At 31.0% G+C, this 15,155-nt stretch overlaps 1 protein-coding gene across 2 annotated transcripts in view; it reads right to left on the reverse strand.

The window, feature by feature from the left end:
* LOC106682539 (glycine receptor subunit beta-type 4) overlaps positions 1–15,155 on the reverse strand; it is a 409,926-nt gene that overhangs the window by 9,586 nt on the left and 385,185 nt on the right. For both annotated transcript variants that reach the window (XM_067049814.1, XM_067049815.1), the window contains exon 8: positions 8,690–8,758. In XM_067049814.1, the coding sequence (XP_066905915.1) occupies positions 8,690–8,758 (69 nt within the window). The remainder of the gene's footprint in view (positions 1–8,689; positions 8,759–15,155) is intronic.

The following is a 15,155-nucleotide window of genomic DNA, read 5'->3' on the forward strand; positions in this document are numbered from 1 at the left end:
TCTATAAACAAATTTAAATAAACTCTAATATGGGGAAGTGATCTAAAATATCCATTTATCATGATAAAAGCCAGGTATACCTCATAAGATGTATATAGATGGAAGAATCTGGTGAGGTTGAGTTATCTTATGGATTAGCCAAAAGCTAACCTTTGCTTACCATCCAAGATAAGAGTTATGTAAAACTGTAGGAAAATAATCTGCCATCGACGTTAAGTATTTTATGCTACAATTAGTGCAGCTAGGTGAAGGGGGTAGTATTTCTTTACAAGTCTCTGGTTAGCCTAGTTCTAACTTTTGTGTTAGAGGCCTGGGCATAGCTAAAGCGGATGAGAACAGACTTCTCGTATTTGAGAGAGGAATAATAGAAAGAATTTTTGGTACTATTAGAGAAGGTAGCGTTTCAAGAAGAAGTAATTTTGTTGAACTCGCGGGACTAGAGAGCTGTGGCAACGGATCGCAATGACTTTTGAAATTGGTAAACTCTTAATTCTTAGGTTAAGGTGTGAGGATAGGTGTAGTAGAAAATATATTTATTTCGGTACTGTCAGGTGTACATTATTCACTCTAGATTCATAAATTCTTAAAATTTGAAGTTTCTTTTTTTCGGTCATTCCCTTCCATTGTGTTCCATATTGTTTAAAATAAAATATTTCTATTTAGTTAAATAGATAATAAATATTTGAGTATTTAGTCAAACACTCATAGGTTCACCAGTTATAGATTCTGACTTGACTTCGATCATATTTTAATTGAAGACCATATACAAATTTAATTGAAATCTACTAGACACGATTGATGCCGTTCTTTAAAAATTTATATTGAATTAAAAAACCTATAAGCCAAACATAATGTATAAAACATCGAAATGTATATCATACTTAATTGTTAATCGGTGGGGATATATATACATATATATTAATGGAAAATCGATTATTATTATTCAAATAAATACTGGATAGCTGTAAACTCATTTGTTTATTTACAGCTGTTTGGTCATTACTGTTTTATTTATCTGTTAATTCTAAGAAATTTATATAACTGGTTTCAGAATAATTCTAAAGCACAAAGTTATAAAAACTATTTTTTCTTTTATTGAAATGAAACTTTTTTAGATGTGATAGATGTAGATTCGAACATTGATACTCCCAAGTGGTTTATAAAAAAATATTTCTAATATCTAAAAAGCAATTAATTTTTCAATTAATGAATTATACCTCTGTTAGAATATAATTGTAACTCATTTGAAAGAATATTAAATTTTCTACTACGTAAAACTTATATGTTCTAAATAGGACCATTATAAGCAAAGATTTGTACTCGGGGTCCATGCATATTTTTAAGTATTTTTGCAGGTTTCCATGGAAACGGGCTATATTAACATATAAAAGTCAGATAACACTCACTTACTGAATTCATATCAATATATTTCAAAAATGAGGAGTTTTATGAAGCTGAAATTATTAATGGTGATTATGCTTAAGCTCTATATCCGTAATAAAGCTTGGTTAAGAAATATCCGGATTCTAAGTGGTTTAAGAAAATAATATCTCTAGATCCTAGAAAAAAATATTTTTTCTAATAATTGATTTTTTTTTTCTTAATCATTATTAATCAGCATAAATTACGTGGTGTGTCCAAATAATAATTTTTATTCATCATTTTAGATACATATAAAGATTCAAAGGGGTATTTAATGGCTTTCACTTTCACTCATTCCATATAACATACATAGTAAGGTAAAGAATTGCGATTGTGCAAAATTTCGAATTCGAGTTTTCAACGGAAATACACGTTTTTGAGTCCAAATAACCAAGTCTTGCAAAGTGTTCTGTATTTGTTTGAACAGCCAAGCACAAAATCGAAAAGTAAATATTAAGGCAGATATATTACTAGAATATGACAGCGATGTTGTCGCTAAAATTGACTGATTGGGAGTGCCACTTTATGGGATCGATTTATATTTTTTCGATTTTCTCTAAAACGGCTCGAACGATTTTGATTAAACCCAGTTAATCTATGTGCGATTGTCCACTTTTTAATACCAGATAGGTATTACCCTCATTGAAATAGTATAACATGGATTAAATGCTAAAGTTTCAAAACATCTTCATGTGAAGTGTCTTTAGTTTTGTTAATTAGAAAAAACTAACCAATTCAAAGTGTTAGCAATAATAAATAATGTATAAATACAAAATATTACGGAATTTTATGAATAGCTGAAGAGGAAAAAGGAGAAATAAATACATCCGATTCGAATAGGAAGAGGCAAGACGCATGATCTTTCCCAATCGTGTGACGGCTTTACGTGACGTTATCTTTTATTAAACTGTATTCTTAAAAATGTAAAACTTATATTTTTTATTACCACTTTGAGAAACCCTAAAATACGAATTTTTATAGCTAGAGAGAAATACAAATATTTTGTTCATAATTTTTGCCTTCCCTGGTTTTTAGATTTTTTTTTTTTTAAACCATAAAAATTGTGAAAAAAAACTTTAACGAGAGCCCAAGAAACACCACAACACCTGGGGACGCATATGGGTTAGTAAGTAAAATTTGAGTGATGCGCGTACCGCTCCAGATTTTTTTTACCTCCTTTATTGTATATATAAACAATATTAATATATACCTAAGTATATAAACACGTAACTGGTGCCTTCCCTTTTCCATATGGCATTTTTAGAGGTTGGGTTGGGTCCGCTGAAAGCGGGGGTTACAATATTGCCTCATGCCGTTTATTAATTTCAGGCGCTTTTTAAATACTGCTAGATTTAACTATCTTAAAGTCTCCTCTTCCCGTTTTAAGCTAATATTTCAAAAGTGATATAGGATCGTCGCTCCCCGAGGGTCTTAACGGGGCGGGTTCGGCGGGGAAGGATTTCCTTTTTTTTCTATGATCTTCTCTTGTGAGATTGTGACGTGCGGTACATCGACCAACCTACTCGCTAAGTGTCTTGTTTGAGAAGTCAGATAAGTAAGGCTACCACGGAGAGCGGAAGTGGAGGGTTTCCTGCCGTTTTTCAATTTCAGGCCAGATTTTTATTTTTAGTTCTTATTTAATAATTCCCATTGTTTGAAAAATGAGATGGGAAGGGGACTAGTACAGAAAGAATGCAAGCCTTTAGAAAGTAATTAGTCTGTTTTAATACACATTTATAATTAAACAGGAAAATTCAAGTCAAAATTGAACAAAGCCAAAGGTCCAGGTTAGGAACTGCAGTACTAAGTCGCCGTATTCTCTGGTTATTTAAAATATTTATAGGCTGAATTATTTGTATCATAATTCAGCTCTTATAAACACACACTTTCTTCTATATAGTATGAATTAATGGATATTGATGATTAGCAATGATATTTCAATTTAATTAGGGGAAGTTTTCCTCGTTCAAATTCCATTTCCAAATTCTAAAATAATAAAATCGTGAAGTTATGCTAGAACCTAAGACGTTTCATTTCTAACTAGTCTCATGGAATAAGTTTCGGGCCCTACGACTGAACATAAACATACTAGTACATGACCCCAATAAATTAAAATTAAGTCATAAAACATACTTTCTAAAATGATTTTCTACCACAATTAACACAAAATCACATTTTCGGCGGTCCTAAAATAATTAACTAATTAATTTAATACAGTAAAGGATTAAGTATTTTTTTCTTATAACTTCCTAAATGAATTCACCTCGACCGCCGCCTCACCTGGAACCACCACATCAACATCAAACTAACTCAAACCTACGCAAGGCTAGCAATGGTGTATTTTATCCTAAATAGATAATTCAAACTTAAAACTAGAAACAGCTATTTTTTGAAATAATTTTCTTGTTACTGCTGATGTATGGCTTTGAAGTCAGGGGAGCGTCATCCTTTAAGAACAGGAAAAAAGGAGTCCAAATGAAGAGTGTCCTCACTATTTGCCAACAATAAATAGGATAGGACTGACCCCAAATTTATCCGAAGCTCTCGCAGATGAGGAAGCTAAAATTACACGAGTGTTTGAATTTTTAAAAGCACATCGCCTTCTTTATAAATTATAACTCCTCTTCGATTTTTATTTTTTTATGTTTTTTATTTATTTTATTTTTTAATTTTTACATTTTTTATTTTATTTTATTTTTTACTTTTATCATGCCATAGGCGTTGATGACCAGAGGGTTTTACGCCTTTAAGCAACAATCAACAACAACAAAGGAGTCCAAATTAAGTACTGGAATACATTGTATATTTGCTATTTTATTTATTTCTTTGTAGTATTTCGAGAAAATGGCATTCCCTTGCAGCACCCCTGCCATAAACTTAGGACACCTCAGGGTGCCGCTGCCATATATTATTTAGCGTCGATAAGTAGTTAGGTTCAATACTTTCTCAATCAATAGAATAAAAAAAACCTAGATTGGTGACAGAATGCTTAATAGGAATGTTAGTGGTTCTAAACTTTGAATTAATCAGTAAATTCTTTCAAACATTATATCAGAGGAAGAAGAGACTGAGTTAAGAAGATGCTTACATCGGCAGTTCCACAATAACCTGTGACTGTCTAAAGAAGTTGTGTAGCCTCCTGTCGTTAGCTGCTCTTTCCACCCTAGGAGTTCTCTTATTGCTTTCTCTAAAGGAAACTTGGTCTGCCTCCTTCCTTGACATCAAAGGATCACGCCTTTCTCCGAACTAGTACTCTACTTTATAGCAGTTTGAACTGACTGAATTTTATTCGAAATCAGGACTAATTTACGAGAAAGAAGAAAAAGAAAATTTCGTAAGAGAATAAGCATTGCTACTTTTATTTAACTATGTATGGAATATATAGTAAGGGAAAGTATTATTATAGTGCGAAATTTTGAATTCGAGTTTTCGACCGAAATATTAGAAGGTTCTCTGTATCCAAATAACCAAATCTCACAAAATGACCTACGTGTAATTGAACAGCCGAGCTCAAAAACGAAAAAGTTTACGAAAGTGGAATTACATATTTAAGGTGGGTTTATACCTGGGATGTTATAGCGACTTTTTTTGATAAAATCGACAGACTTATTACCGCTTTATAGAATCTATTTTTCACATTTTCTCGATTTTTTCAAAAATGGCTCTAACGATTTTAATTAATTACTTCATTATAAAACTAATAGGGTGTATAAAAAAAAGACCGTTTTTCAACCAAATATTTGTATTATTATTCCTTTGATATAAAATACAATTAATTATCAAAGAATAGTCCATCGTTATCAACCGCCATTAGCCATCTGCTAACCAATTGTTCGATTACACGCTGATAACATTCTTTGGGATGGCTGACAAAGAAATCTTGGACCACAATTTCAACTTCCGCTAAATTATCATTTTTTCTCTTGAAGGAAATGGGCCATGGATCAAAATAAGAAGTAATCCGATGGTACGAGTTCTGGACTATACAGTGGATGAGGAAGGAGTTCGAATCCATGAAATTCTTTAAACTTTTCTTTGGTTCGACGGGAAGGGAGAAATAATTGCTGAGGAGTAAGCTCGTGAGGGACCAGCCTCTTTTTCACCTTCTCCATGGAGAATAGATGGCGACTAATAATATTTTTCGACACACCACACTCCCTTGCAAGTTTGCGATTACTTGTGGACGGATTTGACTGAAAAGGTTCCAGCAGAACCTCATTAATATCGATTAATGGTCACCCGAAGGCCTTCTTCCTTTCCAACGTCGTATCTCCACAGCTAAATTTTTTCAAACCAACGCGAAGGACACCTTCCCCTTCATATTTAATAATTTCATAAGCTGTTTCAGCAGCTATGAAATTTATTTTTCCAGTAATGCTGTAAAGTTACGAGAATTTCGCAGGACACTGTCATGTTTCTTCTTCGAAACAAATACTATATTATAGTATTTATAACACTAAGTCATTAACTATACTATGGCTTCTTTTGAAGAATTCGAATGGAATAAAACAATCTTAAATAATGCTATAAAGGGATAATTAAGTATTGGTAAGTATTAAATATGATTAAAATTATATGATGTGGCACTTCCGGCAGTCCATCTTGGGGCAAAACGTTCCTTTAACATCTGAGGCATATTTCTGCTAGAAGTATGAAATATCAGTTTCGTTGAGAAATGCAACGTGGGTCAAAAAGTAGTTTTCAAATAAGTATTTTTTCTTGCTATTTGAGTACTTTTTTTTTTACCGAAACCCGGACCATTTTCCTTCCATTAAATTATTTTCCATTCAATGATGGTTTCATAGTAAATCAAAAGTTACCCCTGGTTAGAAATACCCAAAGAAAAGCTTTCAGGCATAGTTTTTTTTAATTTTTGTACTAAAATTGTTCCTTAAATCACATTTACCCTTCGTTGTAATGACCTCTTGTCTAACAGTATCCTTTAATAATACCCCACTTATTCCTGTCGAACAGATCCGTTACTTAGGAGTACATTTCGACAAACGACTGACATGGAATCCTCATACAAGACTGAAAAGACAGGAAACTGCTCGTCGATTTCGACTATTACAACATTTACTAGACAAACGGTCTTAATTGCCAATCCGTTACAAAAGACAGATCTACATGACTATTATAAGGCCTATCTGGACATACGGAGTTGAGCTTTGGGGCTCCACTAAACCATCAAAATCCTCCCGAATCTAATCCTTACAGTCCAAAATCCTTCATAAAATCCTTAATGGTCCTTACTTTGTCACAAATCAAGTCATCCATCATGACCTCAATGTCCCATATGTTGCCGATTTGGCCAAAACCAGATAACATTCCTTCCGTGTGAAACTTCCCAACCATCCAAATCCACTTGTTTCTAACCTGGCATCTCCTTCATTACCTAATAATCCTCCTAGGCGTCTGAAAAGAAGATAGTCTCGGATCTTCTTTTCTAGAAATGTTATTGGAGTTCTATCAATGGGTAGATTCTCCACATGTTTGTGTCATGTCACTATCTCACCTACAGCAAATTTACTTGTTGTATAAATGTTGTACAGTTGTAAATAACAATAAATAAATTATTTAAAAAAAATATTTTTCTTGTGGACGTCTTTCTCTCAATTAATTCAAACTAACTAGTTTTACGTATAAACTTTTTTTTTTTTTAAATTTTGTATTACTAATTTATAGTTCATTTATTATTTTTTTGAATACTCATTTTCGAGAATTAGAATAATTTTTAGTCCTAATCAAGAAGGCGGCCTCAGTAGACCAAGGAAGAATTGAGAAATCACGGGACTTCGTAAGGAAATACACTTCACCAGGTGCATCAAGCTGGGTCAACTTCGGTAGGCCGGGCACGTTGTGCAAATGGATGGTGTCGTGACACTCAACTGGAAAACTTCATGGAAAAAGACGAGTTGGTTGGTCAATGTTAGTAAGTAGGACACGTATCAGAAGATGTAAGGCTTCTACTTGGAGATTGAAACTGGGTAACGGTGAAATTAATTCACGAAGCTCTATGAGTAGAATGTAGTGGCACATAGATACAGTATATCTTACTTCAGAATACACATTATTATAAACTAGCACTCTGAGTATTTTTATTTCGATAGTAATTTCCTCAGATATTAAATGAGATTGGAGACAAACATTTATAATAAATAATGTTAAATAATATTTTCACTGGGAGATATTGCAATACAAGATGGTTTGATGACACGATTTACCTAAGGGAGTTGAAAACTGCTTTTCTCTTGTTATGATACTGATTAAATTTCCGCAATGCTTCATTTCCATGCATAGCAATTCCCTGAATTCTCTGTAACAATTTGCATCTATTCCTTACGAACCAAATTTCCAACATTAGGTTATGAAATGGTTTCTTAGAAAGTAGCTATCATCTATTTCTAAGAGTTATGATTTATTTGACCATACTTATATTTATTTAGTTTTTATTTCCAGTGAAGGATTTGTGCTGTGGTAAAATTCGTTCAATTACTATGTCCAATAATTAAATTATAGATCAAAATATTAAATTTATCCTGAATTTTAATTAATTATTTAAAAATAGCTCGTAGACCTCATTATACAGAAAAAATTGACACCAGATCAGAGAAAGCGATGAGCTCATCAAGGAATGCGAAGGATTAAAGTTTAAATTTTTAAGAAGAATCCTCAGGGATTTAACCTTTTGCAATTAATTTTCGCTGCTCATTTAAAAAGTCGCCTCACTGCTAAATTAAAACAACCTAATTATAATCATCACTTAATTAAGTAATACAATAGGATATCATGCCTAAATAATTATTCCATGTATTACAAAATATATAATTTTACATTAAGCTAGACACACACATTTTACTCCTTCTTAATACCAATATTTAATATTATTTTAAATATTTGAATAGAAAATAATGCTGAGTTTCATTTGATACAGCGGAACTGCCGAGAGGACTTTGTAAAGCCAATTATAACAACGATGTTTGCCTTGTAAACTTTATAGATGTTTATACTGAATAAAGCGTATCCACACTAAAGGAAAATTAATTGAAAACTTTAACAATCTATTATCAATTAAATATTACAATGATGAATGAAGTGTCGTTAAATTATATAATTGACAAAATTAGAATGATTCTCACACACAAAAAAATTGTTTTTCCATTTATACTATTTTATTAAGACTGATTAAAAAATTGTAAAAAAAAAAATTGTATTTCTTTATAAATATAAATTATAAATAAGAATCGTAAGTGCATTATATGCCTACCTGTACATGTTCCCATCCAAACGTCTATAGCTTTCACATAACTGACTTGTGGTAGTCCGCTTTGAATACCTATAAAAAAAACAACAGAGATAAAAAATTAATAAACATTCACTGCAATTAGTATTTAAATGTTTATAATAATAATTACTAATAATGCCAGGTTAAATGTTCATAACCACTCATGAAGTTAGTCATATTTGTGATCAGAATTTGCTTAGCATCAAAGGAGGTCTTTGCCAATTATGTTTGACTTGAATACTCCCACTATACATCAATAGATCTATATCATATATCTATTTCTTGAGTATACATATATACACACACATATGTATGCTGTAAACTGTATAACTTAAAGCACTTTTGTTCAGTTAAATATTTAAAATTTAAATCATTATCGGAACCTTACGATGTATAATTCCAACTTGATAATGAATACGAATAATTTTAAAAAATGTATCCTGTATACCAATATATCAAAATGCAGAATTTCCTCATCAGTTTAATAAAGGTTCAAAAATGTGTAATTAAAATAAATAATATGTGTGTAAATGTATATTTATATATTAGAAGATTATTAGTCGGCCATATGTAATTGTTAGTAGATTGTAATAAGATGGTATGGGTTACAGTTAAGAAAAGTACAAGATAGCAGAAAAACTATTTATTAGAAACTATATTTATAAACATGAAATATGTTACATGTTAAAAGTTACTAAGAAACAGTTTGTCTGCTGTTTTATTTTTGTACTTTTCTTGGCTATATAATCTTCCTACATATCATAACTAGTTTGTATTTATACAAACATTGTGTGTATACAAATGACTTTCTTTGTGTTATAATAATCAGCAAGTAATTGATTGTAGGAAGATGGTATGGGTGAAAGATATAAAAAAGAATATAAGAAATATAAAAAAAAAAGATAATAAAAAAAGTAAAAGATAGCAGACAAACTATTTATTAAACTTCACATCGATTTCGACTATTACAGCACTTACTAGATAAACGGCCTAAACTTCCAATTCATTACAAAAGACTGATCTACATTACAATAAGGCCTATCTGGACATATGGAGTTGAGCTTTGGGGTTCCACTAAACCTTCGAATTCCTCTCGTATCCAATCCAAAATCCTTCGTAAAATCCTTAATGCTTCTTACTTTGTTACTAATAAAATCATCCATAAAGACCTTAATGTTCCCTATGTAACCGATCTAGCCGAACCAGATATCAATCCATCCACCATAACCACTCAAACTCATTAGTTTCTAACCTTGGTTCCTCTTTCATTCTGGACAATCCTCCGAGGAGTCTGAAAAGATGGCCTCGAGGCCTTATGTTGTAAAAATGTTTTTAGAGTGCCATTATGATATTACTTCAAATTTACTTGACGTATTTTATGTACAGTTGTAAATATGATTAAATAAAATTAAAAAAAAAAAATTACAAATACGCAGATTTTTTTTTAACTTCTTGATTATTCACCTTGGTATATAAAATTGTTTTATTTCAATGAAAAAATTATCTGTTTCCTTGTATAGTGCAAATAAGTGACATATTTTTATTACTACAATACATTCTGGCTTAAACCCTTCAATAATAAATAAGTGTTACCGAAATATTCGCCTACCTTTCGGAGGGAAGTTATTCAGTAACATTTTAGGCTAAAACATTTCAGAAGAGCCACCTGTTGCTCTTAAAAAGTTTGGCTTTCAATGAAGAAATTATTCACTAGTTCTATCAGGTGGCTTCTTAGTGGTAAATAGCTCTAGAAATTTAATTTTTGAATTATTTCAAGCTAAGAAAACACTATATTTTCTTCTACATTAAAGTGTTATGTTTTAATATTTTTACTGGCTGGTATATCCTTGTGATGTAACAGCAACTTTTTTGAGTAAATCGACTGTCCACATTATAGAATAAATAGTTCTTATTTTTTCAATTTTCTCAAAAATAGCACTAACGATTTTCATAAAACTCGGCTTATCAACTTATCTTTAATATCAGTTGGGTTTTATCATCATTTAAATAATCTTACAGGGCTATAATACCGAATTTTCAAATAAAACTACCTCCAAAGTACTTTTAATTTTGTTTATTTAAAATAATCAACTATCTCTCTTTGTTATTAATAGTAATAATTGGGTGTTTCATATTATCATTTTTATTTTGGGCATCAAAGGCACATGCGATTCTCCAATGATTCTCGGAACTCGACATAATCATATGAAATTTACGAGGTTATATGAAAAAATACAAAATGTTTTGGAATTACTATCTACTAACACAATTAAAATTTACAAAAATAAATAAATAAAATAATAATAATATAAATAATACAATTTTTTTTTTTAATTCATATTATCGAAAGCTGACAAGTTGGCTAAGCTCGATTGTGCAGAGAACCAACCAGTTCGGCCACTTTACTACAGAATAGTGAAATTAATTACATGTTCTTATTGTGAGGAAAGGACAAGTGATAGACACAAAGTTCAAACGGTAGTGAGAGCCTACTGGATAAGGATAAACGAATCCCTGGCAATCTTAGCAGAGCTGAGGGAGTGGCCTGTTTTCGGCTAGTAACAGGACATGATCTGCTCCAAAAACACCTCCAGCAAATAGGCATCGTGGATACACCAAAATGTTCTCTATACAACATGGGAGACATGGATGGAGACCATCTTTTGACGTGTATTGGTCTAGAAGATATTCAGCAGGATGCGGACAAACTAAGGAAAAGTAAAATTGTACTGCGCTGCGAGAGGGAAAATGGCGTAATCGCCCACTCCCGGTGGCGTAGGAAAAAAAATTGCAATTTATTTATTGTTCTGATACGGCAATTAATCAATTTATACCCCATTGTTTGATAACTTGAACGTTTCTTCCATAACAGGAAAATTTACGATTTATAGGGCAAAATCTTCTTATGGTTATAATTTATTTCATGTACTATTTCGCTGAGTCGGAAACAATGGATATTTTGTTAGTTGATGTTGGATGTTATATAGTAGTTGTATGGAACACTCTCACTTATATAGTGGGGTGTTGATTTTTAGTTATTTTAGTAGCATTTAGCATCGAGCTTCTGTCAATGAAATGTCATAGGAAGTACTCTTCCGAGCAAAGAATGCTGGTACAGAATGCTTCTTTCATAAACGTTTGGCAACATGATGCACTGAGTTCTAGTCTAGATACAATTGATTTATGGCTGAGACTATGTTTAAACCAGAATTTATATCTGAGCGAAATTTCTACTGTTAATTTTTTTATTTAAATAATTTTATAATTATTAATAATTTTATAAATAAATAATAATAATTTTAATTGTTACCAAAAGATTTTTTTATTGATTTTTATGTTATCAAAAGAAAACGACTCAGCTGAAATCTTTCTTCCGTTATTATACATAAATTTATATATTTTAAAAATAAAATGTAGAATGACTTCCTGAGAGAAACAATTTAAAATGACTGAGAGAAACAATTCAAAAATTATACTAACAATATCCTGTAATAATTTTGTCCGTGTCCGCCACTGTTCACCTTCTATTTCTGATATTTTGGAGGAAAAATAAAGTTTAGGAACGATTAATCTTGTTTAGGAAAAAAATGTCTTTACTGGATATGGTTTAATGAGAAAAAAGGGTCTTTCTTTCTATTCCTTCATATCACATTCAGTCCCATAAAAGGAAAAATTTAATAAAACTGTTTTTTTTTTTAATTCTGGTCGTCATGTATATCTAAAAAAGAATTCATTTATTTGAAGTCTAAATTTAATTAACTGTACGTTAATATTCTTGTTTTAAAGTTAATAATGAATATGCGATAGTTCAAACTTTATTATAGCGTTTAAAATCGATGAATACTACAGATAAACTACATTAGACGGAGATAGTTCACGCTGCAATGGTATTGTTGGATTCCTTTATACCGAGATGTCTCTAATAAGATTTTTTTTAATAGTGTTATGTTTTTTTACGGAGTTACAAGTTATCACAGCTTATAAGTAACGTAATGATACAATATCTTATTTATATCCATACAAGTGGAATATTTTTCTGATAAATAGTCGAAACTGGAAGATAAGAGAAAGAACTTATAACATAAAATGATAATTTTAATATAACAGGGCAATTTTCAACAATCGCAAGGCCAATTTTGGTCGAATCAAATTTGGTAGCTTGGAATATCTCGGGTGGAATTTCCGTGTAATATGAGTGATTGTAGAGGACAAAACTTCCTAATAATAGTTTCATGCATTATGTGAATTTGCAAAGGTCATAGATTCCAAGAATTCTGAATGACCTGACACTGTGATCTCCGCCCGTGTAGCACAATATATTTTAATAATAAATAATTATTGTAGTTGTTTTACATAGATACGCAAGTACGTTGATAAGCGGTATATCTATATTTCAGCACAAGAGGTACTCAGTGAGCTAATCATAGATTAGCAAGTCATATTATTCTTTCGTGATAAGTTTACCTGCCGCCCAAAATAATGTGAAAGTGAAATATTGAATTCAAATTATCAGTCTCATTGTACATCATTTTTTCACATTTACGAATAAATAGCACAACAACTTATACATTGTTAATAAAAAAATTAAATTGCATTTTAAGCTAGTAAAAATTCTATCTTCAACAAGTGCCGGAATATCGAAGTTTTTAAGTACCGCATGTACGGAATGCTGCTATCAAAAGTTGGGTCCGGAAATTTTTTTTCTTCAACAGCCCACGTCTCTTAAATCTTAATGTGATTGACCATTTATTTTACTTATCTACCGATACCTCGCTGGAATGCACCTTATACTGAAACACGGTGTATAGTAAACATAGTATACATTTCATACCCTTAGAGTACGCCTATGACAAGTCGATCGCGACACAGTTTTAAGATAAAAATTTTTTTTTTTTAATATTTTTTTATTTATTGGTAGATATTACAATCTACCACATAGTTGTGGGTAATAGGTAATAGTGATGACTGATCTCATACATACTAAAATAAATAAATGTATTAACAAAAAAAAAACTCTTAAAATATATACAAACAGAAGAATAAACAAAATGAACATAATCAAAAAGATAAAAAGTAGATCTTATATACTGAAAAGTTGTTCACCTTTGGTGTCTACTGTATATTTGATGTCATGTTTGTTAAGAATGCTGTAACTTTGAAACTGTACGATAGTTGCTATTATGAGAGTGAATACTATCACGAGTGACGTAGTTGTAGACAGTCAGTGACGTAGTTTAAGGTGCGACTGTGGTTATATTGTGACAGTATCTTCACTGCAGGTACATAAATTCACGCCTATTAGATAATGTCTTGGTGACATGTACCATAGCAACGGCTACGAAAGAGTTAGAGCAATAGTTGTGAACTTTCTCCGAGTAATTTAGCTAATCTCCAGTATTCATGGATTTTAAACATTATTTCAAAATTTGCTCACTTAAAAAAATATATTATGAGAGACAGTTAGCCGCGAATGCCGTACAAGGAGAAGATGGTTCCCGAAGCAGCCCCATGCGGTCTAAATGAAACACAAATAAGTTGGTGTAACCTATTTAATTCTGCCAACGTTTCGGCTAGAGTTTCTAGCCTTCTTCAGGGCTAAGAACAGAACAACATAACAACCACAATAAGTATAGAAAATAAAAAAGAATATATAAACAGAATGACATAAAATGAATAATTTTACAGAGTAGAATTAATAAAATGAAATGATGAGAGAAGTGGGAAATAAAATATATACATAGGTAATTGAAAAAGTGGGTAACATAACATAATTAAGGAAATAAAATAAAAATGAAGTTATATAATGCAAATAAGTATGAACATATTAGTTATTAATAATTTAAAAATTAAAATATGGAAAGAAAAAGAAAATTAAGAGAAAGAAAATATATGTATAATCTTGTGTTAGTTATAGACTTCAAGACTATAAACTTCTTTTGCTATAAAACAATTATTTTATTAATTAATGACAAGTTCAAATTAAATAATACATTATATCTTTAGCTATACATACCTATAAAACAAAATCAGTTCTTATAGTCTTTAGTACCACTCTGTAACACTCTTACAATTATAAATGGCATATAACAGTCTCAGAGGTTACTTTATTTAAAACCATGTGTTAACCGCACTTAATTGTTATTTAGAGGTGGAGTTAGGTTAGAGTCTGAAGGTAAGCATCTTTACATATGTAACCATAATAATTGATAAAGATGCAAAATATAAGTATATACTTATTCAATTACCTATGTATACTGTATACTGTGTAACTTCATTTTATTAGTTCTATTTTATGTCATTCTGTTCATATATTATTTTTTATTTTCTATACTTCTTGTGGTTGTTATGTTGTTCTGTTCTTAGCTCTGAAGAAGGCTATAAACTCTAGCCGAAACGTTGGCAAAATTAAATAGGTTACACCAACTTATTTGTGTTTCATTTAAAATAT

This window comes from Halyomorpha halys, unplaced genomic scaffold (genome assembly GCF_000696795.3).
Source record: "Halyomorpha halys isolate HHAL.00 unplaced genomic scaffold, Hhal_1.1 Scaffold422.1, whole genome shotgun sequence".
NCBI classification, from domain to species: Eukaryota; Metazoa; Arthropoda; class Insecta; order Hemiptera; family Pentatomidae; genus Halyomorpha; species Halyomorpha halys.